At 37.2% G+C, this 26,150-nt stretch overlaps 1 protein-coding gene across 2 annotated transcripts in view; it reads left to right on the top strand.

Moving 5' to 3' along the window:
• Nucleotides 1–14,440, top strand: part of mmp16.S (matrix metallopeptidase 16 S homeolog) — a 160,071-nt gene extending 145,631 nt beyond the window's left edge. For both annotated transcript variants that reach the window (XM_018223848.2, XM_018223849.2), the window contains 3 exons: nt 862–1,012; nt 11,399–11,514; nt 12,710–14,440. In XM_018223848.2, the coding sequence (XP_018079337.1) occupies nt 862–1,012; nt 11,399–11,514; nt 12,710–13,044 (602 nt within the window). In that variant the 3' untranslated portion in view covers nt 13,045–14,440. The remainder of the gene's footprint in view (nt 1–861; nt 1,013–11,398; nt 11,515–12,709) is intronic.
• Nucleotides 14,441–26,150: the final 11,710 nt, after the last annotated feature.

Below are 26,150 nucleotides of genomic sequence, written 5' to 3'. Positions count from 1 at the left end.
AGTGGATTGAGCCACGAAGTGGTTGGTTCTGAGAGGTAGTAATGTTTCGGATCAGTCTTCACCAGTAGGTCACGTAAGTTCCTGCCCTTTCTGTAGGCAATCCTGGATGTGTCCTAAAGGAGGATGGTAGAGTGGTGTCCCTCTCCAATACTGACCAATGGCTATGTATGGCACATCCTATCCGTTTGCCGAGTGGGTGACCCCGGATCTGTTGCCACAAGCAGTTTGTCTTGGGTGTGGGTTAAGGCTTTCTGTTTACAGATTAGAAGATCATGTTGTTTCTAGCCCCTCTGTAGAAACTTCTCAACCAGGTCGTCAAGTTGATGGTGCAACTGCAACCTGTTGGTCATTTTCCCACCAGTCTGACCACCAAGTAGTCAAGGAAGTTGTCAGGAGAAAGAAAGAGACTGCTCTGATGTTCTTCTGCTTAGGAAAGATTTGAGAAAGGTTTCTAATTTATTTCCTAAGCAGAAGAACATCAGAGCAGCATCTTTCTTTCTCCTAATACAATTCATTCATATTAACAGTACATGCATCCCTTAATATCTTGGAATAAAAATAAAATAAACAATGAATTTAAATAACAAAAGTGCTTAGAATAGCCCACTCGTCAGTTTTACATTCACTTATTTTAAAGGTTTACTTATCCCTTAAGCTTAAATTTTGGAAAAATTAAGAGAAATAAAATGCTGAAAGCAATTGAAAAAAAACGTATTTCCTGCGAACAATCTGAAAAAAATGAGAACATTTTGCTCATTGATCTACAATGAAAACGTGCATAGGATTTTGTTAGCCAAAATGGTAATTGCCTTTTTAGACCTCTAGACTCAATTACAAGTATTTGTGATCTTTTTATTTCAGGTAATAAATACTGGGTTTTTAAAGATACAACACTTCAACCTGGCTACCCTTATGATCTGATGCATTTAGGACATGGCATTCCACCTCATGGCATTGATACGGCTGTTTGGTGGGAAGATGTTGGGAAAACCTACTTCTTCAAAGGAGACCGGTGAGTGGGGAAAAATGTCATTGTGTTGTACAGGCTGCGAGTGTGTCCGGGACTTGGAACCGAGTAGGTGTTTAATGAGAGAAAGTATATTATGCCATCAGGAATTTTCAGTAGCTTCAGTCATTCGATTTCTCAGTGAAGTTTCACAGATGGAAGCAAATGTTATCATGGACTTAGCTGCAGGTGAAATAGCCAATGTAGCTGAAAGCAGTATATGTAATTATATTTAAACTGTGGGATTGCATTTGGAAGCATTTTGATGTGCATGGATGGTTTTTCCTCATATGCTCAAGGTTTTTTTTCTTTAAATTAATGACATAATTTCTGTCCAAAATAGTTTTTCCAGTACATTGACATTGGCTGATAAGATGTAGGTTCTGAAAGTGAATCTGCGAATGCCTGATACATTATAGTACATATTTATGAAAAATGAAATTACAAATGAAAGTCTGAGAGCATGCTGGTAGTATTTCAGAAGTCATTTGGGGTTCAGTCCTTTCCTCTTGTTCACTGTTATGTACCTCCTGTAGTAGCTGCAACTAAATAGAGGGAGCCTGACTTCACTGGTCCACTCTCTGGTCTCCAAACTGGCTTTGACTTGGCATTAAAAATGTATAGGTTTTTTTTCCTGCTTATATAGACACCTTGGTACAGTTATGGGATCCATTATCCAGAAACCCATTATCCAGAAAGCTCAGAATTATGAAAAGGCTGTCTCCCATAGGGGCAGATTTACTAAAGGGCGAATTGTTGCCAGTGACTGCTTCGCACACTTCGCCATGGTGCAAATTCGCTACCACTATGCTAAATCACTAATATGCGAAGTTACCCCATGGGCACTGAACATTGGCGACATTTCGCTAGCGTTAATTTGGCAGTGCAAGCATTTTATAGTGAAGATGCTCTAGCGTTCATTTGTGCCTTATGAAAATTCGCTAGTGATCTTGCACTTAGGTCATGTCTGGTACAAAAAACAAATATATACTAGGGCAACAAAAACCATGAATTTTGGAAAAGCTAATTTTAGTGCCTTGAGGGCTGCCCTACAAAGTATTGATCGGGGCATTAAGTTTTCAGCTAAAAACACAGAACAGAAATGGTTGTCATTTAAAATGATATTAAATCATTACTGTTCTCAATTTATTCCCTTAAGGAGTAAATGTAGAAGCTCTAAGAATCATCCTGTGTGGCTTAATACAGAAGTAAAGAAGTTAATAGGAAAGAAGAGAAAGGCATTTAAAAACTACAAATCTGTTGGGACAGAAGCTGCATTTAATGAATATAAACACTGTAATAAATGTAGTAAATCGGAAATCCAGAAGGCAAAGAAAGGAAATGAAGAGTTAATTGCGGTGGAGGTGAAAACTAACCCTAAAAGGTTTTTTAAATATATTAATAGTAAAAAGATGCAGGTTGAGAGTCTTGCTCCATTAAATAACGGTACCAGTATGGTTGTAACAGATACAGAAAAACAAATGTGCTAAATCAGTTCTTTTCATCAGTGTATACAATAGAGGAGTCTGAGTTCCCAGGCTCACTTTATAGCTGCACTAATGGCTCAGCTCAATCTAGTCAATGGCTGACTCAGGATATGATTCATAAAGCTTTAATAAAAATTTATGTAAACAAGGCTCCAGGGCCTGATGGCATATACCCCAGGGTTCTAAGAGAGCTTAGTTCAGTTTTAGACCAGCCCTTATTTCTGATTTTCTCAGATTCACTTTCATCTGGTATGGTGCCTATGGATTGGAGAAAAGCTGATGTTATTCCAATATTGAAAAAGGGATTACGATCTCAGCCTGGCAATTATAGCCCAGTAAGCTTGACATCTGTGGTGGGCAAATTATTTGAAGGCTTGTTAAGGGATCACATTCAAAATTTTGTCCTAGTCAATGGCTTTATGAAGGATAGGTCATGTCAGACAAATTTTGCTTTTTATGATGAGGTAAGTAAGATGCTGGACAGTGGGGGCAGTAGATGTGATCTATTTAGATTTTGCCAAAGCGTTTAATACTGTGCCCCACAAACGACTGCTTTCTAAACTAAGGTCTGTTGGGCTTAATGAAGACTTTTGCACATGGATAGGAAACTGGCTACAGGATCGGGTACAGAGGGTGGTTGTTAATGGGTCATTCTCTACTTGGAGTAAGGTTCTTAGTGGGGTCCCTCAGGGCTCGGTATTGGGTCCATTTTTATTTAACTTGTTCATTAATGACTTAGGGGAGGGTTTTGTAAGTAATGTATCAGTGTTTGCAGATGACACAAAATTATCCAGCCCAATTAATTCCATCCAGGATGTGGCATCCTTGCAACATGATCTTGATAAACTGGCAATCTGGGCAGCTAAGTGGCAAATGAGATTCAATGTTGATAAATGTAAAGTCATGCACCTGGGATGTAAAAATATCCAAGCCACTTATACCCTTAATGGGACTGCACTAGGCAAATACATTATGGAAAAGGACCTTGGAGTCCTTGTAGATGATAAACTTGGCTGTAGCAAGCAATGCCAGTCAGCAGCATCAAGGGCAAATAAGGTCTTGAGTTGTATTAAAAGGGGCATAGAGTCACGGGAGGAGGGGGTCATTCTTCCACTGTATAGAGCACTTGTAAGGCCCCATCTAGAATATGCCGTACAGTTTTGGTCTCCATCACTCAAACAGGACATTATTGTATTAGAGAGGGTACAGAGAAGGGCAACTAAGCTGGTGAAAGGTATGGAAAATCTTAACTATGAGGAAAGACTAGCCAAATTGGGGATGTTCATGCTGGAGAAGAGGCGCTTAAGGGGTGATATGATAACTATGTATAAATATATAAGGGGATCGTATAATAATCTCTCTAATGCTTTATTTACCAGTAGGTCTTTCCAGCTGACACAAGGTCACCCATTCCGATTAGAAGAAAAGAGGTTCCGCCTAAATATTTGGAAGGGGTTATATAACAGTGAGAGCTGTGAAGATGTGGAATTCTCTCCCTGAATCAGTAGTACAAGCTGATACATTAGATAGCTTTAAGAAGGGGTTGGATAGCTTTTTAGCAAGTGAGGGAATACAGGGTTATGGAAGATAGCTCATAGTACAAGTTGATACATGGACTAGTCTGATTGCTGAGTCAGGAAGGAATTTCCCCCCCTCTGAGGCAAATTTTTGAGGCTGCAGATGGGTTTTTTTTTTTGCCTTCCTCTGGATCATCTAGCAGTTAGGCAGATAAAAAAAAAAACTAAAAGGTTTAACTTGATGGACGTGTGTCATACTATGTTCAGGGAACCTTAATGAAGACAAGAGGTTAATATAATGCCCTACACATGAGCCCACGCCACTGTAAAATGAATGTTCCATATGTTATAAAATGTCTGGAGAAAACTCTGGCGAAAGAGGTAACGTTCAGTAAAATGCGCATTTTGGTGAATTTGTGGAGCAACGTCCGTTCGCCAGAGCGAAAAGCCGCTTGGCGATAGAGTGCGAATGATCGCTAGTGACGGTGTGTTTCGCTAGTGAATTGGAGCCTGCGCCTGTTAGTAAATTGGCGATGTCCCTGCGGGTGCTCATGCTAGCAAATTGTCACTAGTGTTAGCCACTTCACTCTTTAGTAAATCTGCCCCATAGACTCCATTTTTAAAAAATATTTCGTTTTTCTCTGTAATAATAAAACAGTACCTTATACTTGATCCAAACTAAGATATAATTAATGCTTATTGGAAGCAGAACCAGCCTATTGGGTTTATTTTATGTTTACATGATTTTCTAAGTAGACTTAAGGTATGAAGATCCAATTTGCAGAAATATCCTGAAAATCCCAGGTCCCGAGCATTCTGGATAACAGGTCCTATACCTGTACAAGGTACAGGCACAAAAAAAAGGCATGACAAATCCAGCAAACTCAATGGTGGTCAAAGCTATTACAGTAATATTGGATGGAGGTCACAGCGTTTTTGGCAGACAAGTAAAACACTCCATAAGTATATGCTTACGCTGCCTATTCCTTGTTCCAGCCTCGTTGGAGCACAAAATAAAAATTAAGACATTTTCTACCTTGTCATGTCTTTCATGACCATAAGAATATAACATTTTTCATTTAATGTGATGTTTTTTTCTATGAAGTTGTATTAAAATACCCACCAATGCTTATGTCATGTATCCGTTAATAAACAGGCCCCCTAAGTAGTGATGGGCGAATAAATTCAGCAGGTGTGAAATTGCGCTGCCTTTCACTGCCTGCGAATAAATTTGCGAAACTGAAAATTCACCGGTAAAAAATCTGCCACATCAAAAAAATTTGGGCGTGGGTCAAAATAGTCGTGCACATAAAAATTGACGCGCGTCAAAATTATTTGGACACCCATGGACTTTAATGTATTTGGACAAAATAGGCGCGTCAAAATTATTTTGCTGCCCATTGACTTCAATGCGTTTCGCTAATTTTTCACCCATCACTACCCCTAAGTATTAAATGATAAAAGTCATATTGCTTTGAGCTCCATTTATAGCTACAAAGGGTGAATTCACTTCTGCCTTCCCAGAGTCCCTTTTTTTCTGGCAAAGCTTGCAGGTACCACAATGTTTCATGCAGCACTCCAAGATAAATATATGGGAAAAGATAAATCCCTTCATTAGATCGAGTTGTTGCATGCACTGCACAGATGCCTGGATTTAATTTCTATCTAAAGTAATAAGCATTTACTGGCATATAAAGTAGCCATCCATGTGGCTGTTGATTCATTTCGAAGAGTCATTATGATGGAGATAATCATTCTTCAGTTATAATTATCATACTCAGCAATCATGCTCTTTCCCGAAATAGACGGTAGAGAAGCACATGAGGATTTAAAGAGCTCCCTCAGCTTAGCAGCCCTACCGCCCAGGGATCTGTTTCAGCAAAAGCAGCATTTTGTACAATGCTACTGTATTTGCACATACAGCTAAAAGTGATGCTTTTCTTATAAATAATTATTCCTAATTAGCAACTTAACTTCTTGCCCTAGAAATACACAGTAAAGCATTTTTGACCTGAGACCCAGCTCCGGAACTGGTGCTTTCAGGTGGTTCTCGTGGCAATAGAAAGTGGCAGGCGCAGGTCATTTTCAATTGGATTAAATATTCCCATTCTGCCTTCGGCCATAATGTGTTTTCAAATGATTTTTGCCTCATTCCTATTTTTCCTGTTCACTCAGTGTAACATATTGTATCTGCAAGGTCATCGGTGTATAATGTGCAAACAAATGGAGACTGGGAAACACATACTGGTGACAGCCTAGAAATTTATTACGCTCCCTTCAACAGAGGGCCTGCTCTATTATCTCAAGACAAACAGATGCATAGGGAATTAACAGTTATTAGACTACAAAATATACATAATGAAATCTTCACGCTCGCATAGAGCAACATTTCCTCGCTGTATTTTTCTGCAATTTTTTTTAATGTCATACTGTGCCAAGTACCTCGGAAAGAGGCAGCTTTGTTTACGGTGGGATTTTCCACTTTGGGTCTCCGTTTCTCTCAAATCAAGTGCAACTTGCATCTCAGCCAAAATGTATTTAGCTTTCAAGCAGGTTGTGTTTTGTCTGGAGGAGATCAAAGTACAAATGCAACCCACCACCGCTAACAATTGTTAAATTAAACATCCTCGTCCATTGGCAACAGTCCCTTCTCCATTCATGCCTACTCCCTGCTTGTCAGACTGGGAAACTCAAGGTTTGTCTGAAATGCAAATGAAAAGGCAATGTAACGTCATCTGAAAATGTCATAGAAGCTTCTGCAGAATAAAATGCCACACAATGAAGGGCAGAGCCACTCAGCCAAAGAGATGATATTGATAGCATTTATTTCATTTTGTCTGCAAAGGTAATACATCATTTTATACCCCTAATGTATGCAGGCTTCAAAACAACTACTTCGTAAAGTCTTTAAAGTGAATATCTCCTGGTTGTCAGTTCCATCTGGCACATAACATTCCCCTGCCCACATCTCCGGTGCACAATGCTTCCCTTCCCAAACCTCTCTTACAAATATACCGGCCAGTAAAATATTATTCACAGTCACAGTTCCTTTAATATCTTTTCACTGAACCATTTATATAAAGTTATGGGACAGCAATATCCTGTATATAAAGATAAAAAGAAAATGCATTAGAAAATAATATTGTGCATTGAAGATCTGTCCCTGGCAAATTGTAATCACTTTCTATGTTTTGCCTTAAATAAAAATACAGAGATTCAGACATAAAGCAGCCAAAGGTGAATTGAATAGGGTGCAAGTAGGAGGAAATCCCAAGGCTCCAGTGAGGTGCCAGGTGCTGTAGTTAAATCATTTCTGAATCTGCAGTTTGGAAATTATAAAATAATTTATGTTCCTCCTCTGTTGTAGACTGTTTGGGTTGTAAGTGCCTGTATGGCTTTAGTCGAGTACTAACAGGCAGGTATGGAGTTCCCATTGGGAGAGGACCTCTTTGTTCCTCTCCTCATGTGTGATTATGATCCAATTAATGTCCCTGGATTAAATAGTTTGACCCACTTCCCATGTAGCAGAATTGGATGAAGATCTGCTCATTTAGGGATCCCTGCGTTGCGCTTTCTTCCGTTCAGCCACAGAGAAGCGCAGGAGTAGACAAAGTCAATTATTGTGAAGGGGCTGTACTCACACAGACGTATGTAATCACCAAACGCAGGTGGGACGCACAAGGAAACTTCGAGTGACTTTGCCGCATGTGATTAGCGCCGGCGTTTTTTCATTTTAGCCGGCGCAGAGTGAGGGAAGGCGTTTGTGGAGATTGGTTGCCGCAAAGACAAAACGATTAGTCGCCAGGTGACCAAATCTCCCCAAAACGCCCAGTGTGGCCTAACCCTTATTGATTTAATTTTGACTACAATACATCACCAATAATTCCTATCCACAGCAGTAAATGAAGGGAGAATTTCACTGCATACAGTCAGGTTTCTTATAAAAATGGTACACATTTTTTAATTAAAGTATATTGGAGATAGGTTTATTTTTCATTAAAGAAAGTAAAAATGGGATTTTATTTTTTTGCCTTTACATGCCCTTTAAAAATGTAAAAACACAACCTGAATGCAATGAAATTAAAAATTTGACTTGAAAATTTTAAATTTGGAAGTTTAACTCCTATTGACTTCTACATGAACTCGCTAGCCTTTCGATGCCAATATTTTGTAATTTTTTGAATTTTTTGAAATTTTTGCAATTAATAGGTCTCATTTGTGAACTGAAATGCAGCATGCATGCCACACTGTGTACTGCATTTTAGTTTTAGCCACAGGCCTTTGTGCTCAGTTTCGGAGTGCACAAACCTGCACAACTGCACTTTAAATGGAGTGTTGCCTGCATTAGGCACAGTACCATTAAAGTGTAATGGACAGGGGAAGGCGTGTAGGCATCTTCCTCTGCTGCCCCCTAACTTCCTATATCTTGCTTGTCATTCTGAGGCACAAGGTAGGAGTGGAAGGATACACAACCCACAGCCTTAACGCCTTCACTAAGGGCCCTTGCATTTGTTCCCCGATGTCAAGAATGACCCCTAATAAATAGTGATGGGCGAATTTATTCAGCAGTTGCGAATTTGTGGTGAATTTGCGCGTTTCGCCAAACGCCCACGAAAATTCCCCGGCGTCAAAAAAAAGTAACGCCATCATCGAAAAAACGAGATGCCGGCGCCGTTTCGTGAATTTTAAGTTTCGGCGAAACGGTGCAAATTCGCCTATCACTACTAATAAATCTTGAAAATCTGAATACTGGAAAAAAAGCATAAAATCTTGAAAATAAGCAGTAAAAACTGAATTTTGATCATTCTGTCTCTTTACTTCCATTACAAGTTACCTGTATCATAAAACATTATCATTCTTGAAACATTAAATAACTTGTCTGCTAGAAATAACAGCAGACCCAGTGCTTAACCCAAGGGGACGATTTATTAAATTGAGACTTTTTCGGATCTGGCTTTTTGACTCTAAGATCTAAAAATAAATAGCATGGGCAAAAAACGGGACTTTGGAAACAAAACTGTGATAATTCCAAATATGAAAATACTCCAGATAAAACCTGTCAGAATCATCTAGAAATCAGTGGCAGATGTCCCTTTAACAACTGGAAGATCTTTCTTAGATTTGTGGTTGGAGAAGTTTTGGGGTGTTTGTGAAGCTGGCTTTTGTGCGACAGTGAAAAAAAAAAAAAAGTTGTAGTTATTGTGTGACTTTTCCCATTCATGCTTTTTCAGTTTGGATGTTTTAATAAATTTCATGACATTCATGGTTTCAGAGAAAGTGAGTTAAGTCATGATTTTAAAAACCTCTAAAACCACTAAAGTGAGTTTGTTGATATATAGGCCTCCAGGACTTTATTGTGCAACATCGGGGGACCCAGAGTGAGGCAGTCAAGTGTCAGTGCAGAGTGAGCTCGCAGTTTGCATTATCACCATTCATTTCGGACTTCCAAGGAAGCGATAGTGGTACACATAGGGGGTTATTTATCAAAATCCGAATTTGTCTCAATTTTTTTCTGAAAAAAACTCTGACCAAATCGGCACAGTTTTTTCTTGGCTTATGTATTAATACACTTTCCCGAAAAATACAATTTTTACGAACCATTTGGAATTTCCACCCGATTTTCACAATTTTTTCAGAACTTTCATTGGAAAACTCTGATTTTCTGATTCGGACTTTTCCATCCTCTGGGTTTAATAAATTCTGAAAAATTTGTGATTTTATACTAAAAAAAAGTAGTAGTAAATAACCCCCATAAATTACTGTAGTCCGTTTTAACCAACTACTATTTATTTTCCCTCACATTAAGCAAAATTGTTTTTTTATTAGATATGAAAGCTTTCGGTTATCTCAAAAACACAATCCAATTACTCTGGATGCTTTTGTATTGGTAGACTAGACAACTACAACACACCACTTGCAGTCTGTAGGCAACGCTGCAGAGTATATGTTCTACAGTTGTCTCGTGCTGCATTTCTTTGTGTTTATCACTTCAATTATATCAACACTTTGGGATGAAAGATTTACGCCCTGCACGGGCTCTCTATCATGGCACCAGTCCCAATTCCAAATGTATCACATTGCCCAAGTGCTTTAAAAGTCAGCCAACAAATCAGAATCTCTGAGCGAAAACTAGTGAAGTCCTGAAACCAGTTCATTCACCATCTGGGAATTAAATAGAACATCAGAAATGAATTTTATCTGAACTTCACAAAACAGGTTTGCTATGTGCTTCTAGGTTCTCAGATAGGGAATTGTATATCATACGCTCACTTTCTGCAGCAAATAAGTCAGTGGTTCTTTTATCAAGTAGACCTGGGTTAATTTTATATATTAACATAAACTCCAGGAACAGTAAAAATGGTTGAACTTTTTGATCAACTCATGAAACGCTGTTTCTTACCGCCGATTGGCAAACTGAATACACAAAATCCTTCCTTCGTCTGCATTTTTTTGTTTTTCTAATAACATGGGAACAAAGATTCAGCTCCATTCGGTTCAACACTTTTTTTGTTGTTTTTAAACACTTTGTGGAGCAAACAAAAACACTGGCCATTTTGTTCTCAAAGTTCATTAATAATGTTAATTAATACTACTATTATTAAATATATTTATTGATAGAAATGGATAGTGGGTATTTAATGCAATTTAACCCAGGGGGCATTCAAAGAAATAGACCATAAATTAGACAGCAAATTTGAAACTAATTACTTAGCTCATCTCAGCATTTAAAGGACAATGAAAGTTTAACGGGGTTATTTATCAAAGTCCGAATGTATCTCAATATTTTCTGCTACAAACTCTGATCAAATCCGCTCTGGTTTTTTATGCTTATTTATTATTTCATTTTCCGGAATATTTGCTTTGTGGGGATAAAAAAAATCAGATTTTCATGATTTTTGGGGATTTTTTTATCAGATTTTCACGATTTTTTTAGGATTTTTCACCCGAAAACTTCTGGGTATTGCACGAAACTCAGCGCACATCAAAAAATCATTGAGACTTCTCCCATTGACTTGTATGCAACCTCGACAGGTCTGAGATGCTGGATTTTCTGATTCGGACTTTTCCATCCTTGGAGTTTAATAAATTTTGAAAAATTAGTGATTTTTTAAAAGTCCGATTTTATAAAAAAAAAAACAAAACACGAATTTTTCGTGATTTTTGCATTCGGAGTTTAGTAAATAACCCCCTATGTGTACCCCCTATGTGTGCCCCATTACACTTCCTCCTGACCCAAATATGTTTCATTAAAATTGTATATGGGTATGGAATAAAAATATGGTTTAATTTATATGCGAAAATTATTTTTTCATGTCATATTTCAAGCCATAACTACCTTTTCCCATAAATTGTACAATATATGATAATAATTGTATTATATTTTGTAGGTATTGGCGATACAATGAAGAAATGAGAGCAATGGATCCTGGCTATCCAAAGTTGATCACAGTATGGAGAGGCATTCCAGAGTCACCACAAGGAGCCTTTGTTGACAAAGAAAATGGTAGATATGCAGATGCAGCTATTAGACATCCCTTTTGCTGTGGTATTTGTTGGATTTCATAGTATAACAAAATCTAAAGGGCAACAGATTAGACATTCATGATCTAAAAATTTTAGTGTATAGACATATTATTTAATATGATGGGGGTCATTTATTAAAGTTCAAATGTAAAAAACTTGAAAAATGTTAGTTTTGTACTATAAAATCCAAATTTTTAGTGAAGATTAGAGATTTATTATACCCCGAGGATGTAAAAAGTCAGAATACGCAAATCCTCCATCTCAGACCTGCTGAGGTTGTATATAAGTCAATGGAATGGTCCCGATCCTATTTGGAAGTTTCTGTGGTCTGCGATGGATTTAGCCCGAAAATCTGATTTCAGGCACAAATCCGAAAAAATCGTATGATTCAGATATTCGCTTGATTTTATTGAGTTTGTGCCCGATCTGATTAAATCATGTTTTTTAATAATAAATAATGTCCAATTGTGCATTTTAGTTTGGTCAGACTTTTTTTTATTTAAATGTGGATTTTGATAAATAAGGCCCACGTGTATCTTTATTGATGGCTAGAGTTCCATTGGTATTCCTGTGTACTTTTAAAGAAAAACACTTCAAGGAGGGACATAATTGTAGGTGGACATCAGCTAGTAAGGTACTATAGACCGAGCAGACTGTACAGGTGTACATGACCCCATTGTTTTCTCCACTGAAAGGAATGGCCTGCCATGTTTATATGCAGGATCCAACCATAAGTTCTGCTGGATCTGCATATGGCGTGTACAATATCCCTTTTGTTACCACTACTTTTAAGACACCTGCCTGACCAACATCTCATTCCAAAGCCCATGGGAATACTTAAAGATTTTTACTCCCTTTGCTGCTATGAAAAATTATTTTCTTTTGGGTGGGATTTCGACAAGATTTTGGAACTCTGATGTTGGGGTACTGAGGCAACGCCTGTACTCAGCGAGGGTGAGGTCAGTGCTCTGTTACAATGGGTTGTAAATATTACCATGTATTAAAGCCGTGCAGATGGAGCAAATTTATACAAACATTTCACCTTTTATTCTATGAAATGAATGCTTTGATGTGTTGTGGACTGATGTGATGCGTGTCTAAACGTTTTCTGCATCAGTATAGAAGAAATAAATGGAAGCTTACCTGGTAACTTTTTCTCTTGTTCAATTTTTCAGGCTATACTTATTTTTATAAAGGCAAGGAATATTGGAAATTCCAGAATCTCAATCTCCGGGTAGAGCCTGGTTACCCGAGATCGATCCTTAAGGATTTCATGGGATGTGATGGTTCCCCTGATGGAGACAAAGAAAGAACCAGTCCCCAAGATGATGTAGACATTGTCATCAAGCTGGACAACACAGCCAGCACTGTGAAAGCCATAGCCATTGTCATCCCATGTATACTGGCCTTGTGCCTTCTTGTATTGGTTTACACTGTGTTTCAGTTCAAAAGAAAAGGAACACCCCGCCACATACTTTACTGTAAACGGTCTATGCAAGAGTGGGTGTGATGTAGGGTTCCTTTCGTAGAAGTTACTTGAGGTTCAACATGAGAGCTATTACGCTGTTCCCTAGCTAGAAGCAGGCATCTGTGATCCAGGCTCATGGTCGATCTTAAAAACCACAAGCGGTTTGGTGTCCTGCACTTGAGTGAGGATTCAATCATCCGGGAAGCTTCCATGAAATACGGTTTCTGCTGTTCCTCCAGTCCTTTGTATTTCTTTGTCATTCACTTTCAGGCCTTTCCTCTGCACATTGAATGCTCAGTTTACTCTCGGAAGTAAACGCGGAGAGGAGAACGAATCAAACAGCGATAATAAAGTCCTCTTTGAAAAGAAAACTCCTGAATCAGATAAATCAAGGAAATAAAAACAACAAATCAGCCAGTATTCATATTCAGGAGAGTGTGAAGAACCTAATCAGCTTTGTTTCCAAAGAGGATTGAATATGTGTCTGCTGTGGATAGATGCCCACATAGGAATTTGTGGGAAAGCAATTTCACACAGGACCTTTAGACTGTTTGGACTTTTCCAACAAACAAGGGGCCAAAATATCTGCAATATAGTAAACAGCCTTAATGATACATCCATTTGTGTTTTATACAACTTTTTTGAGCTTTGTCCAAATGTTTTAACACATTTATAGTCATTAATATACTGACAAAAATGATTATTTTTTTTTCTGTTTTGTTTTGTTTGCTTTCATTGTGCATCATTTTACTTTATCATGCTGTATGCAACTGCCTGGGGCCCTTAGTCGGTCTGTTCGGAACATTCATTTGAAAGCCTAGCAGGAAGCAGTATGTTGTCTGAAGCGGATTGCAATGAGCTGCAAAATGGCAGTCCCTTAAGAAGAAAATTGCTATATGCATTCCATTTTTTTTGGTAACCCTTTGAGCACTATTGTGCCAGTTTTCAGATTGCAAATGAAATCTCTTCTCTGGCCGCTTAAATAAACAACCATTTACTTTAAACAAGTAAATGGCGGCTGAAACGAAAGCAACTTGTTTGGACAAAACAAAACAAAAATCTAACTGGGAAATAAAATGTTTCATGCAATTTTTGATGCAAAAGGCAATATTTTGGATGGCGAAAAGATTTGAATGGAATGTTTCACATGGCAGAAGGATGTGCTGTATGCTCGGTGACTGCACGATTAAATGAAATGCCTTTCATGCCTACATCTCCAGTGGTCCGCCCAAAAATAAGTCCCATGGCTTATTATGCCTCCATCTTGCATGTCGACATTAGTCCTCAAAGGGTGACATAGAGCTCTGGCTTCTGCTATTGCATCTGAGGCAGCAACGTACAGTAGTCTAAGGAGCACCAAAGCATTTTATTGTCAAGTGTTTTATGTAATGAATGTGCTGTTGACATTTTTCACGTGACCTGCAAAGCTAGGTCTATTTTTTTTTTTTTTCCGTTTCCTAGAGAAAAGTCAGCAACTGACAGAACTCTGTATTGAATTTTAAATAACTGCTTTTTGCGGTTCTATGCTTTTTACAGGCACTGTGCTTTAAATATAGAAAGAAGTCAAAGTATCTGCTGTTCCTTTCCGAGTGGTTTCCCTGATTTTTTTTTTTTGATTTTTTAAATGAATGTGAGCATTAAGGGCAGAGGCACAGGTGGAGATTCAAAGAGATTAGTCGCCCAGCGACAAATCGCCTCTTCTTCAGGCGACTAATCTCCCCGCAATGCCTTCTCGCCCGGCTAGAATCTAAATCGCCGGCAGGATGGCACTTGGAGCGCATCATTTTCCAAAGTCGCCCGAAGTTTCCTCGTGAGGCAATTTCAGGCTACTTCGGAAAGCAAAGCAATCTGAGTGCTATCCCGCCCCGCCGGTGACTTGCAATCTAGCCGGCGAGAAGGCATTGCAGGGAGATTAGTCGCCCGAAGAAGAGGCGATTTGTCATCGGGCGACTGAATCTCCCCGAATCTCCACGTGTATCTCTGCCCTAAAGTTGGAAAAAACCCAAGCTTGAATATGTTTGCCTTTAACATAACATTTTACTACTGCAAGGCACATTGCAGGACACAGCCCTCTAAAAAAGTAAATATTGCTCTATCAGCTGTCATTACTGAGGTTAACGGTGAATTTTATGACCAGCTAGCTTCAGTTAATAAGAGCCCTGTTCTACACGTTCCAACCCTTTGACCTTTAACTTGTAGAATGAGCTTAGACGGGAAAACTGCTTTCATGAAATAAAATGTATGGATTTTTCATATTAAGCACCTCTGAATGTAGGTCAGCACTAAAATATAATTTAATTTAAGGATTGCATTGCCCCAAAACAAAACCATATGTAGTGATATGGGATTTGCTGATATTTATTTAATTTACTGTAAATTATTACTTGAAATTTCAAATAAAATGTATTGCTTCTGGTCACCAGAGAGAACAATTTTCAAATAAAATATCAAATAAAATATTGATTACCGCCACCAGACAGAACGTGAATTTATAAATCAAATATTTTCAAAATGTATTGATTCTTTTCAAGACAGAACTTGAATTTTCAAATCAAATATTTTCAAATAAATGTATTGATTATTGCCACCAGACAGAACTTGAATTTTCAAATGAAATATTCTCAAATAAAATATAATTATTCTCGTCACCAGACAGGACTTGAATTTTCAAATCAAATATTTTGTAATCAAATGCATAGATTATTGCCACCAGAAAGGACTTGAATTTACAAACAAAATATTTTCAAAATGTATTGATTCTCGTCAAGGCAGAACTTGAATTTTCAAATCAAATATTTTCAAATAAATGTATTGATTATTGCCACCAGATAGAACTTGAATTTTCTAATGAAATATTCTCAAATAAAATATGATTCTCGTCATCACACAGGACTTGAATTTTCAAATCAAATATTCTTAAATAGAATGTATTGATTCTCGTCACCAGACAGAAATTGAATTTTCAAATCAAATATTCTTAAATAAAATGTATTGATTCTCGTCACCAGACAGGACTTGAATTTTCAAATGAGATATTCTCAAATAAAATGTATTGATTATTGCCACCAGACAGGACTTGAAGTTACAAACTAAATATTCTCAAAATTCATTGATTCTCGTCAAGACAGAACTTGAATTTTTAGATAAAATACTTCCAAATAAATGTATTGATTATTGCCACCAGACAGAACTTGAATTTTCAAATGAAATATAATCAAATAAAATATAATTATTCTCGTCACCAGACAGAACTTGAATTTTCAAATGAAATATAATCAAATAAAATATAATTATTCTCGTCACCAGACAGGACTTGAATTTTCAAATCAAATATTTTGTAATCAAATGCATAGATTATTGCCACCAGACAGAACTTGAATATTCAAATAAAATATTTTCAAATAAAATACATTGCTTCTCGCCACCAGACAAAAACTTGAATTTTCAATTTAAATATTTTCACATAAAATATATTCGCCAGATTAAAGGGGCTGTTTAATAAATTCAGTACATTTTTGAAGTTTAGGTGTTGTTTAATTTAGTTTTATCACAATTTCTTTATTGTTCTACACAACAAATATAACATTTCCTAAAATATTTTAGACATTAGCATCTACAGTATTGAAATAAAATAGGAGTGAAGAGGGGGTGAAGGATTTATATAAATTGCATTACAAAATCTTTTAAAGTCCTGAACATATTGCCTGTTAAAACACGGAGCAGTGAAGTATGTCAGTATAATAATTGTGAATATTGTGCATATTACAATGCATTACAAATAGAAACTATTTTAGGAATGGTTTAACATTGGGGCAATGTGATAAATACTGATCTTTTGTGGGGTTATTTATCAAAGTCTGAATTTATGTCATTTCTATTAAAAAAAAGTCAGACCAACTCTGTATTGTCGATTGGACCTTATTTATCATAGAAAACGCTTGCTAAAATCGGTTCAGGCAAAAAATCCGGGGGGAAAAAAACAGATTTTCCTGCCAAAAGTCAGATTATCCTGTCAAAAGTCAGATTTTCCCACCAAAAAGTTAGATTTTCCTGCCAAAATGTGGAAAAAAACAGATTTTTGGCCGAAACTCAGCACAGACTATAATATTGGATCTTTGCCAGTGACAGGACAGGACCCCGACAGCTTGGAAATTTCGGATTCAGATTTTTTCTTTTGGTCCAAAAATCCGAATTTTTCGTGATTTTTATATTCAGAGTTTGAATAACCCCCTTAATGTGTTTAAGGGTTGTAGCTCAATGTAGGTCTTCTGGGCTAGAGTATATACAATAAAAATATATATTGGCTATTTTAGATATGTTATAACAATGAAGTCAGGCTATAAATGTGCTATTAATGTAGATGAATATAAGGAAACTTGTATAAACAAATTATTTTGTTGTTAAAGAGTTTGTTCCTGAACGGGATTTTGGAGAGGGGAAATTCAACTACAGTATTTGGATAGTCAGGGGCATGTACAAAGCTTTGGTCGATTTTTGGTTAAATTAAAACGAACAAATCCCCGTCCTAATAAAACAATATGAAAACTGAAGGGGCAAAGTTTGGACAATTCTGTGTATATCGTTGTAAAGTGAAGGACATGAGAAGTATCTGGATATAGTATTTTAAACAAAAGAATATTATGACATAAATACTGTATGTTAGTGGCACGGTGTTAGTAATGTGCTAAACAGGCCGGTTAATTAGTTTTCCTGTATCAGCTCTAGGGATGCACCAAATTCAGGATTCGGCCTTTTTCAAAAGGATTCGGATTCGCCCAGGCCGAACCGAATCCGAAGCCTAATTTGCATATGCAAATTAGGGGCAGGAGGGAAATCACGTGACTTTTTGTCAGAAAACAAGGAAGTAAAACATTTTTCCCCTTCCCACCCCTTATTTGCATATGCAAATTAAGGTTCGGTATTCGGCCGAATCTTTCACAAAGGATTCGGGGGTTCGGCCGAATCCAAAATAGTGGAGCATCCCTAATCAGCTCTAATGTTCTTTTTAACCTTAACCACCGAGCAGCCCGGCAGTTCTATTACTCTTTCTTTTCCTGACAAACACAAAGCTTGTTTGTGTGCAAGGCTGAAGAATTGTTGCTAAGGTTTATTCTGACTGTAAAATAGAAATGGGCTCATGTCTGCGGTGCTTGAAAGGACTCTATTCACATTGGTATTTTTATTAAGGAGTAAAAAGAACAATATTTTATTCACACATATTTTAATACCAAAAGAATCATTGCACAGGACAGTCAAATAACAAAAATAACAGAGGGAGGTTGAAATAATATTCAGACTTAAAGGACCAGTAGCATCAATATTTTTTATAAAATAATTTGTTAGTATGCATTGAAAAAATAACACCAAGACAAATTAAACTTTGAAATCGCAAAGTCTTTATTAATAAATAACTTACCGAAACTCGTGCGTCGCTCGATTTCTCCTCCCTGCCTTCCTAATAGGAGATAGCCAGGGAGGAGAAATCGCCGCCATGTCGCCTTTTATAAAGAGGAGCGGAAGCGGAGTTTTGGAAAGTTATTTCTTAATAAAGGTTTTGCGATTTTAAAGTTTAATTTGTCTTGGTGTATTTTTTCAATGTATACGAACACATTTTTAAAAAAAAAAAAAAAATTTGATGTTACTGATCCTTTAAAGAAGGATGGCTGTTCCCATTTATTAGCATTAAGGGCAGAGATTTAGTCGCCCAACGACAACCCGACTCTTGTTCGGGCAACTAAAGCCTTCCCGCCGGCCCAAAGTTTCCTCGTGAGGCGACTTTGTATAACAAAGGGTTCCAAGTGCCAGTTTAGATTCTAGCCGGCGTGGAGGCTTTTCGGGGAGATTAGTCGCCCGAAGAAGAGGGCATTTTGTTGCCAGGCAACTAAATCTCCCCGAATCTTCGCGTGTGTCTCGGCCCTAAAGGTCAAGGGGGTTATAAATAATGTTACTCAGTTCATGCTTTATTTGCCAGGAAATGTTATCCTTTTCAATCTTTCATTTACAATGGGGTTTCTAAAGGAACGGTGTCATGTTATAAAATTATAAAGTGACACTTTTTACTGCAGAAATGAAACTTTCTATTTATTAATTGGTATTTATTTTTTTTAAGGAGGGCTGTCTGCTGTAAGTATCTTAAATGGGCAATATCCAGCACAGCTCAACATGAGTTGAATATGGTTTGTTCAGTAATATACTTTTTTATAACTGTTTTTAAATAGAAACATCTATGTTTTATTTTGTAGTAGTTCAGAACAGTGAAATTGAAAGTAGATTTGTCCTGCAACTTCCTCGGCTCTTTAGAGCAATTGAAGGAAGAGAAAAAGGCAATTAGGGAAATGATCAGTAACACTAAAACCGCTTACGTCAAAGAACTCCCCCTTATCTGTAAGCCTGAGATGAAGGAAAGGTAGGGACATGATCCCTGATTACAGTGAGGTAGCAAGGGTAAAAAGGAAACAACAACCAATTAATACCTCATCGTTGAAAATAGTGATATTTTTTGAAGTTGAAAAATCAACCGCATTTTTGAAACAATATTTTGCTCATGTTGAATATAGGTGTATATTGCCCCGTTAAATTAGGGATGGGTCCAATGGGGTTTTTTTTTTTATACTATTGCATCTCATGTAATTACATTGTTTTATTGTGTTGTAATTAAAATGCAAATAAACCAATAAATAAAAGGCAAGATACTTCTAAATGTGTTGCTCGTTTCACTTCTTATAAGCCGGCTCTGTTATGAAAGCAGAAGGTGCCAGGCTATGAACGCGACTAATAGTTGCAGATCTTGTTCGCTTTTACGTTTAGTATGTTATAGATTCTTAGCTTCTTTTCAATTAGTCTTCATTTTTTATTTTGTTTCTTTTAGGGATGCACCAAATCCACTATTTTGAATCTGTCGCAAAAGATTTGGCCGAATATCGAACCGAATCGGCCGAATATCCGAATCCTAATTTGCATATGCAAATTAAGGGTGGGAAGGGGAAAAACCTTTTTTCCCTCCCGCCCCTTATTTGCATATGCAAATTAGGATTCGGTTCGGCTGGGCACAAGGATTCGGCCGAATCCGAATCCTGCTGATAAAGGCCGAATCCCAAACCGAATCCTGGTTTAGGTGCATCCCTAGTTTCTTTAGTTTTTGATTTTTTTTGTCCTTTACATCGTTCCAGCTTTCAAATAGGATCACAGGTCCCAGCAACCAAAAAACTAATTCTGTAAGGCTACAATTTTATTGTTATTGCTACTTTTTATTAATTTACTTTCTATTCAGGCCTCTCTTAGTCATCGACCAGCCTCTCATTCAAACAGCTGCCTGTTGCCTAGAGTAAACTGGGCCCTAGCAACCAGATTACTGCTGAAATTCTACATGGAGAGCTGCTGAACAAAAAGCTAAATAATTCAAAAAACACAAAAAAAATGAATATGAGTGTCTACATCATACTGCAATTGAATTTAAAGGTGAACCATCCCTTTAAAGGTATACTGGCATCGGCATCAAAGCGGTTTCAGTTTGCCTGAAAACATTGTTTAAAAGGGCTGTTCACCTTTAAATTAACTTTTAGTATAATGTAGAGGGTAATATTCTGAGACAATTTGCTATTGGTTTTCATTCTTTATTATTTGTGGTTTCTGAGTTATTTAGCTTTTTATTTAGCAGCTCTACAGTTTGCAATTTCCGCCATCTGGTTGCTAGGGGCCAAATTACCCTAGCAAACATACACTGATTTAAATAAGAGACTGGAAAATTAATAGGAGAGGGCATGAATAGAAAGCTGAGTAGTAGAAAGTAACAATAATAATAAATGTGTAGCCTTACAGAGCATTTATTTTTTAGATGGGGTCAGCGACCCCCATTTGAAAGCTGCAAAGAATTAATAAATAATACAATAATAATAATTCAAAAACTACAAAATGCAAAGAATGAAGACCAGTTGAAAAGTTGCTTAGAATTAGCCATTATATAACATACTAAAAGTTCAATTAAAGGTGAACCACCACTTTATTATCCTGTTAAGGTGGAGTTTGGGGAATGTCACAGCCTCCCTATCTTGATTGATGGCAGTGATATAAAACCAGTATCAAGACAAAGCCAGGGGCAGAACCCCAAAGGAAGCAGACCCTGCGGCTGCAGGGGGGCTCTAATTAAAGGGGTTGTTCACCTTTGAGTTTACTTTTTATATGACATAGAGAGTGGTATTCTGAGACAATTTGCAATTGGATTTCATTTTTTATTATTTGTGTTTTTTGAGTTATTTCGCTTTTTATTCAGCAACTCTCCAGTTTGCCATTTCAGCCATCCGGTCCAAGTTCCCCTAGCAACCATACATTTATTTGAACAATTGACTGGAATATTAGTAGTAGGGGACCAGAATAGATAAATGATATTAAAACAATATACAATACATTTGTAGCTTCACACAGTATTTGTTTTAGGTGGGGTCAGTGATCAGAAGAGAGAGGTTAATAATTGAAAAACTATAAAAAATGAGAATTAAGACCCATTGAAAATTTGTTTAGAATTGGCCATTTTATAACATACTTAGGGGCAGATTTATCGAGGGTCGAATTTTGAAGTACAAAAAACTTCAAAATTCGACCATTGAATTGAAAAAATTAGAATATCGAATTCCAAGTTTTTTCACCGAATTTGGCAATCCTACGATTGAATAAAAATCGTTCGATAGAACGATTAAATCGTTCGAATCTATGATTTTACCGTACGATCGAAGGATTTTTATTCAATGTGTAAAGACTTTAAAAAAGTTTGTAGAAGGTCCCCATAGGCTAACATAGCAATTCGGCAGGTTTAATTTGGCGAAGTATTAAAGTCGAAGTTTTTTTAAAGAGACAGTACTTCGATTATCGAATGGTCGAATATTCGAACGATTTTTACTTCGAATCGAAGTAAATTCGACGTCGTAGTATCCTATTCGATGGTCGAAGTATCCAAAAAATTACTTTGAATTTCGAATTTTTTTACTTCGAAAATTCACTTGAACCTTAGTAAATCTGCCCCTTAAAGTTATCTGAAAGGTGAACCACCCCTTTAATGAGCAATTTCAACATATATTTATGAAAAAGGACAACCTCTGGATATGTTGGGGGCCCTAAAATTTATTTGCTGTGGGGCCCACTGGACGATCCTTATCTGAAAGGTACATTAAGGGGCATATTTATCAAGGGTTTAATTTAGAGTTTATGGGAGTTTCAAAAAACTCCCATAAACTCGGAAAATCGAAAAAAAAATAAGCAATCGAAATTTATTAAAAAATAAAAAAAAATGAAATTCGGGTAAATAGGATCAACCTGCAAACTCAAATCGAATTTGAATAGAAAAAAAATTAATTTCCAAACATTAAATAAACCCAATAGAATCCAATACGGATTCATTATATCTTAAGCCCAAGCTTTTAATTGCCAGGTCTTTTCACAGAATCGTCCCCATTAATCACTGAATTGATTATATTTCTCTTTTTTTTTCTAGGACATTTTCATCTATTTTTAAACAGAACCCTGAAGGGACAAGCGTGGGTTCCTTCATTATATTAAAACTAATTGATAGATTTGTGATTCATTCTGACATATTTTCATCTGAAATAGGAACACAGACTCGTCTGAGACATTTCTCTACAAATTTGAAAGTGAATCTCTACATTCTTATGCACAGTAGTGTTTGACCTTTTAGCTTATTAAATTTGAAGCTTTGGAGAGCATCTCAAAGATTGTTTTGTAATGTTTTATGGAATTTTAAAAAATAAAATGAACGTAGCATAATATGTATATAATAATACAGGTACGGGATCCATTATGCAGAAACTTGTTGTCTAGAAAGCTTGGAATTACAAGAAGGCCATCTCCCACAGACTCCAGAATGCTCGGGACCTGGGGTTTTCCAGATAATGTATTTTTCCATAATAAAATAATAATCTTCATACCTTAAAGGGCATGTAAAGTCTAAAATAGAATAAGGCTAGAAATGCTGTATTTTGTATACTAAATATAAACATGAACTTACACCACAAGCCTAATCAAACAAATAATTTATGCTTTCAAAGTTGGCTACAGGGGTCACCATCTTGTAACTTTGTTAAACATCTTTGCAAGACTAAGACTGTGCACATGCTCAATGTGGTCTGGGCTGCTTAGGGATCATCATAAACAAAGCTGCTTGAGTTCTGCATGGCTGGGAAGTAAGGCGGGGGCTCCCCCTGCTGTTCATAAGTATGATTGTTTCCCTGCTCAGCAGTTAGGGACCATCTGACAATTCCCTTCCACAACAGTAAATGAAGGGAGAATTTCACTGCATACAGTCAGGTTTCTTATAAAAACAGTACACATTTTTTAATTAAAATATATTGTAAATAGATTTCTTTTTCATTAAAGAAAGTAAAAATGGGATTTTATTTTTTGCCTTTACATGCCCTTTAAGTCTACTAGAAAATCAAGTAAACATTAAATAAACCCAATAGGCTGGTTTTGCTTCCAATGAGGATTAATTATATCTTAGTTGGGATCAAGTACAATATACTGTTTTATTATTTCTATAATTCAGAGATTTCTGGATAACAGGTTTCTGGATAACGGATCCTATACCCTTATCATAATTTTATATCATTTATTTTCTAAATACAGTTAAAGGAACACCAAAAAAATTAATGTCTTTTAAAGGAATGACAATATCATGTACTATTGCCCTACACTGGTAAAACTGGTGTGTTTGCTTCAGAAACACTACTATAGTTTATATAAATGAGCTGCTGTGTAGCCATGGGGGCAGCCATTCAGGCACAGGATACACAGTAAATAACAGATACGTTCTAAAGAATCTCATTGTATACTATAGAGCTTATCTGTTATCTGCTGTGTATCCTGTGCTTTTTCAGCTTTGAATGGCTGCCCCCTTGGCTAAACCGCAGCTTGTGCAAGCATACAAAAAGCACAAAAGGTGCAGGTGATTTAGGGGTAAATTTATTAAGCGGCAAAAATTCTCCTGCAACGGCTTTGCAGCCAACGCAACACTTCGCAAGACGAGAATTCGCTCAGACAGCACTTAATTACTATACTGCAAAATGTCTCTTTCACTAGGAAAGTTACGCCTGTGCCCGTTAGTAAATCTTCGAAGTGCCTGAAAGCGGTAATGCTGGCGAATCGTTGCCAGCGTTACTCACTTTGCCCTTTAGTAAATCTGCCCCATGTCGTAAAAGACGTAAAAAAAAAAGGCTAAATCTGTCAAAACCTCAAGGCCACCTGTTCATAAGGCGCAAAAATAACCAACAAATCTTCAGGGTACCTTTCGCCAAAACAAGGGGGAGCCAATTAAAAGGCCCACAAGGCTAGGGGAGTCCCTTTACTCTACCCCCCTCAAGGCAAAAGGCAATAAGCTGTTGGGAACACCAATGATCCTCCAAAAAGGACGTAGCAACTTTGTGCCCTCTAGTAGGCCAGGGGCTCAGGGGGAGGGGAAGGAGCGTAGTGGTGTCACATCTCCCCCTCCCTGGTGGGACCTTCGAGGTCGAGTGCACAAAATCCAATAAGTGAAATAAAGGAAAAGTGTCAAGGTTCCAATAAACAAAGAAATAGATAAAATAATAAAGTGACCCCAGCCTAGTGGCCAGATTTGTAAAAATTCTTGTCTATCCCAGTGCCAGAAGTCTGGGATTAAAAGCAAGTGTCTGCATTGAAAGTGTCAGAATAAAGTGCATGCTCCCCTATGGTAAACTGAAAAGAACAGATACTTCACTGATCTCAGCCAAGCGCTTATAAGATTAACTGAGAGACACTTGGGACACTATCTGCACTTATTATTGTATACAAAGTACACTATGTGAGACAGATGAGAGAACAACCTGTTTTCCATCTGTATTCAGTGCAATTACATTCTATTTATTATTACTAATATTGCTTTCTGGACCTAAGTGTAAAGAAGCTAAAAATGAGATAAATTCATATGAAAAAGTTTGGGAACCCCTCTTAATTCTTTGGAGTTTTGTTTATCATTGGCTGAGCTTTCAAATTAGCAACTTCCTTTTAATATATAACATGCCTTATGGAAACAGTAGTATTTCAGCAGTGACATAAAGTTTATTGAATTAACAGAAAATATGCATCATAACAAAATTAGACAGGTGCATAAATGTGGGAACCCCAACTGAGATATTACATCAATACTTAGTTGAGCTCCTTTTGCAAATGTAACAGCCTCCTATAGCCTTTGACCATTAGTCCATACAAAATCTCCAGTTCAGTTAAATTTGATGGCTGCCGAGCATGGACAGTCTGCTTCAAATCATCCCATAGGTTTTCCATTATATTCAAGTGTGTGACTCCAGAATATTGTACTTCTCCCTCTGCCTTTGTAGATTTCCAAGTGTGTTTAGGGTTATTGTCTTGTTGGAATATCCAGCCCCTGCGTTACTTCAACTTTGTGACTGATGCTTGAACATTATCCTGAAGAATTTGTTTATATTGGGTTGAATTCATATTTAAAAGCATTAACTGAATCAGCATCACAACATCACCCGGCAGTGCATTCCACAACCTCACTGTCCTGACTGTGACGAACCCCCTACGTTGCTTCAAATGAAATTTCTTTTCTTCTAGTTTAATTCATTTGACCCTCGACTGTAACAAGGGCCCCCAGTCCCTGAACTAGTCACACAGCCCCACAGCATGCTGGAACCTCCACCAAATTTGACAGTAGGCAGCAGGTGATTTTCCTGGAATGCGGTGTTCTTCTCCCGCCATGCAAAGCAATTTTTATCACCAAATAACTACATTTTGGTCTCATCAGTCCAAATCACTTTGTTCCAAAATTACTGTGGCTTGTTTAAAGAAACAGTTCAGTGTAAAAATAAAAACTGGGTAAATAAATAGGCTGCACTAAATAGAAAATATTTCTAATATAGTTAGTTTGGCAAAAATGTAATGTATAAAGGCTGGAGTGACTGGATGTGTAACATAATAGCCAGAATACTACTTCCTGCTTTTCAGCTCTCTAACTCTGAGTTAGTCAGTGACTTGAAGGGGGCCACATGGGACATTTCTGTTCAGTGAGTTTGCAATTGATCCTCAGCATTCAGCTCAGATTCAAAAGCAACAGTTATGACCCATGTGGCCCCCCTCAAGTCTCTGATTGGTTACTGCCTGGT

This window comes from Xenopus laevis, chromosome 6S, assembly GCF_017654675.1.
Source record: "Xenopus laevis strain J_2021 chromosome 6S, Xenopus_laevis_v10.1, whole genome shotgun sequence".
NCBI classification, from domain to species: domain Eukaryota; kingdom Metazoa; phylum Chordata; class Amphibia; order Anura; family Pipidae; genus Xenopus; species Xenopus laevis.
The sequence above is the reverse complement of the archived record's forward strand: the minus strand, read 5'-3'. Positions and strand labels throughout refer to the sequence as shown.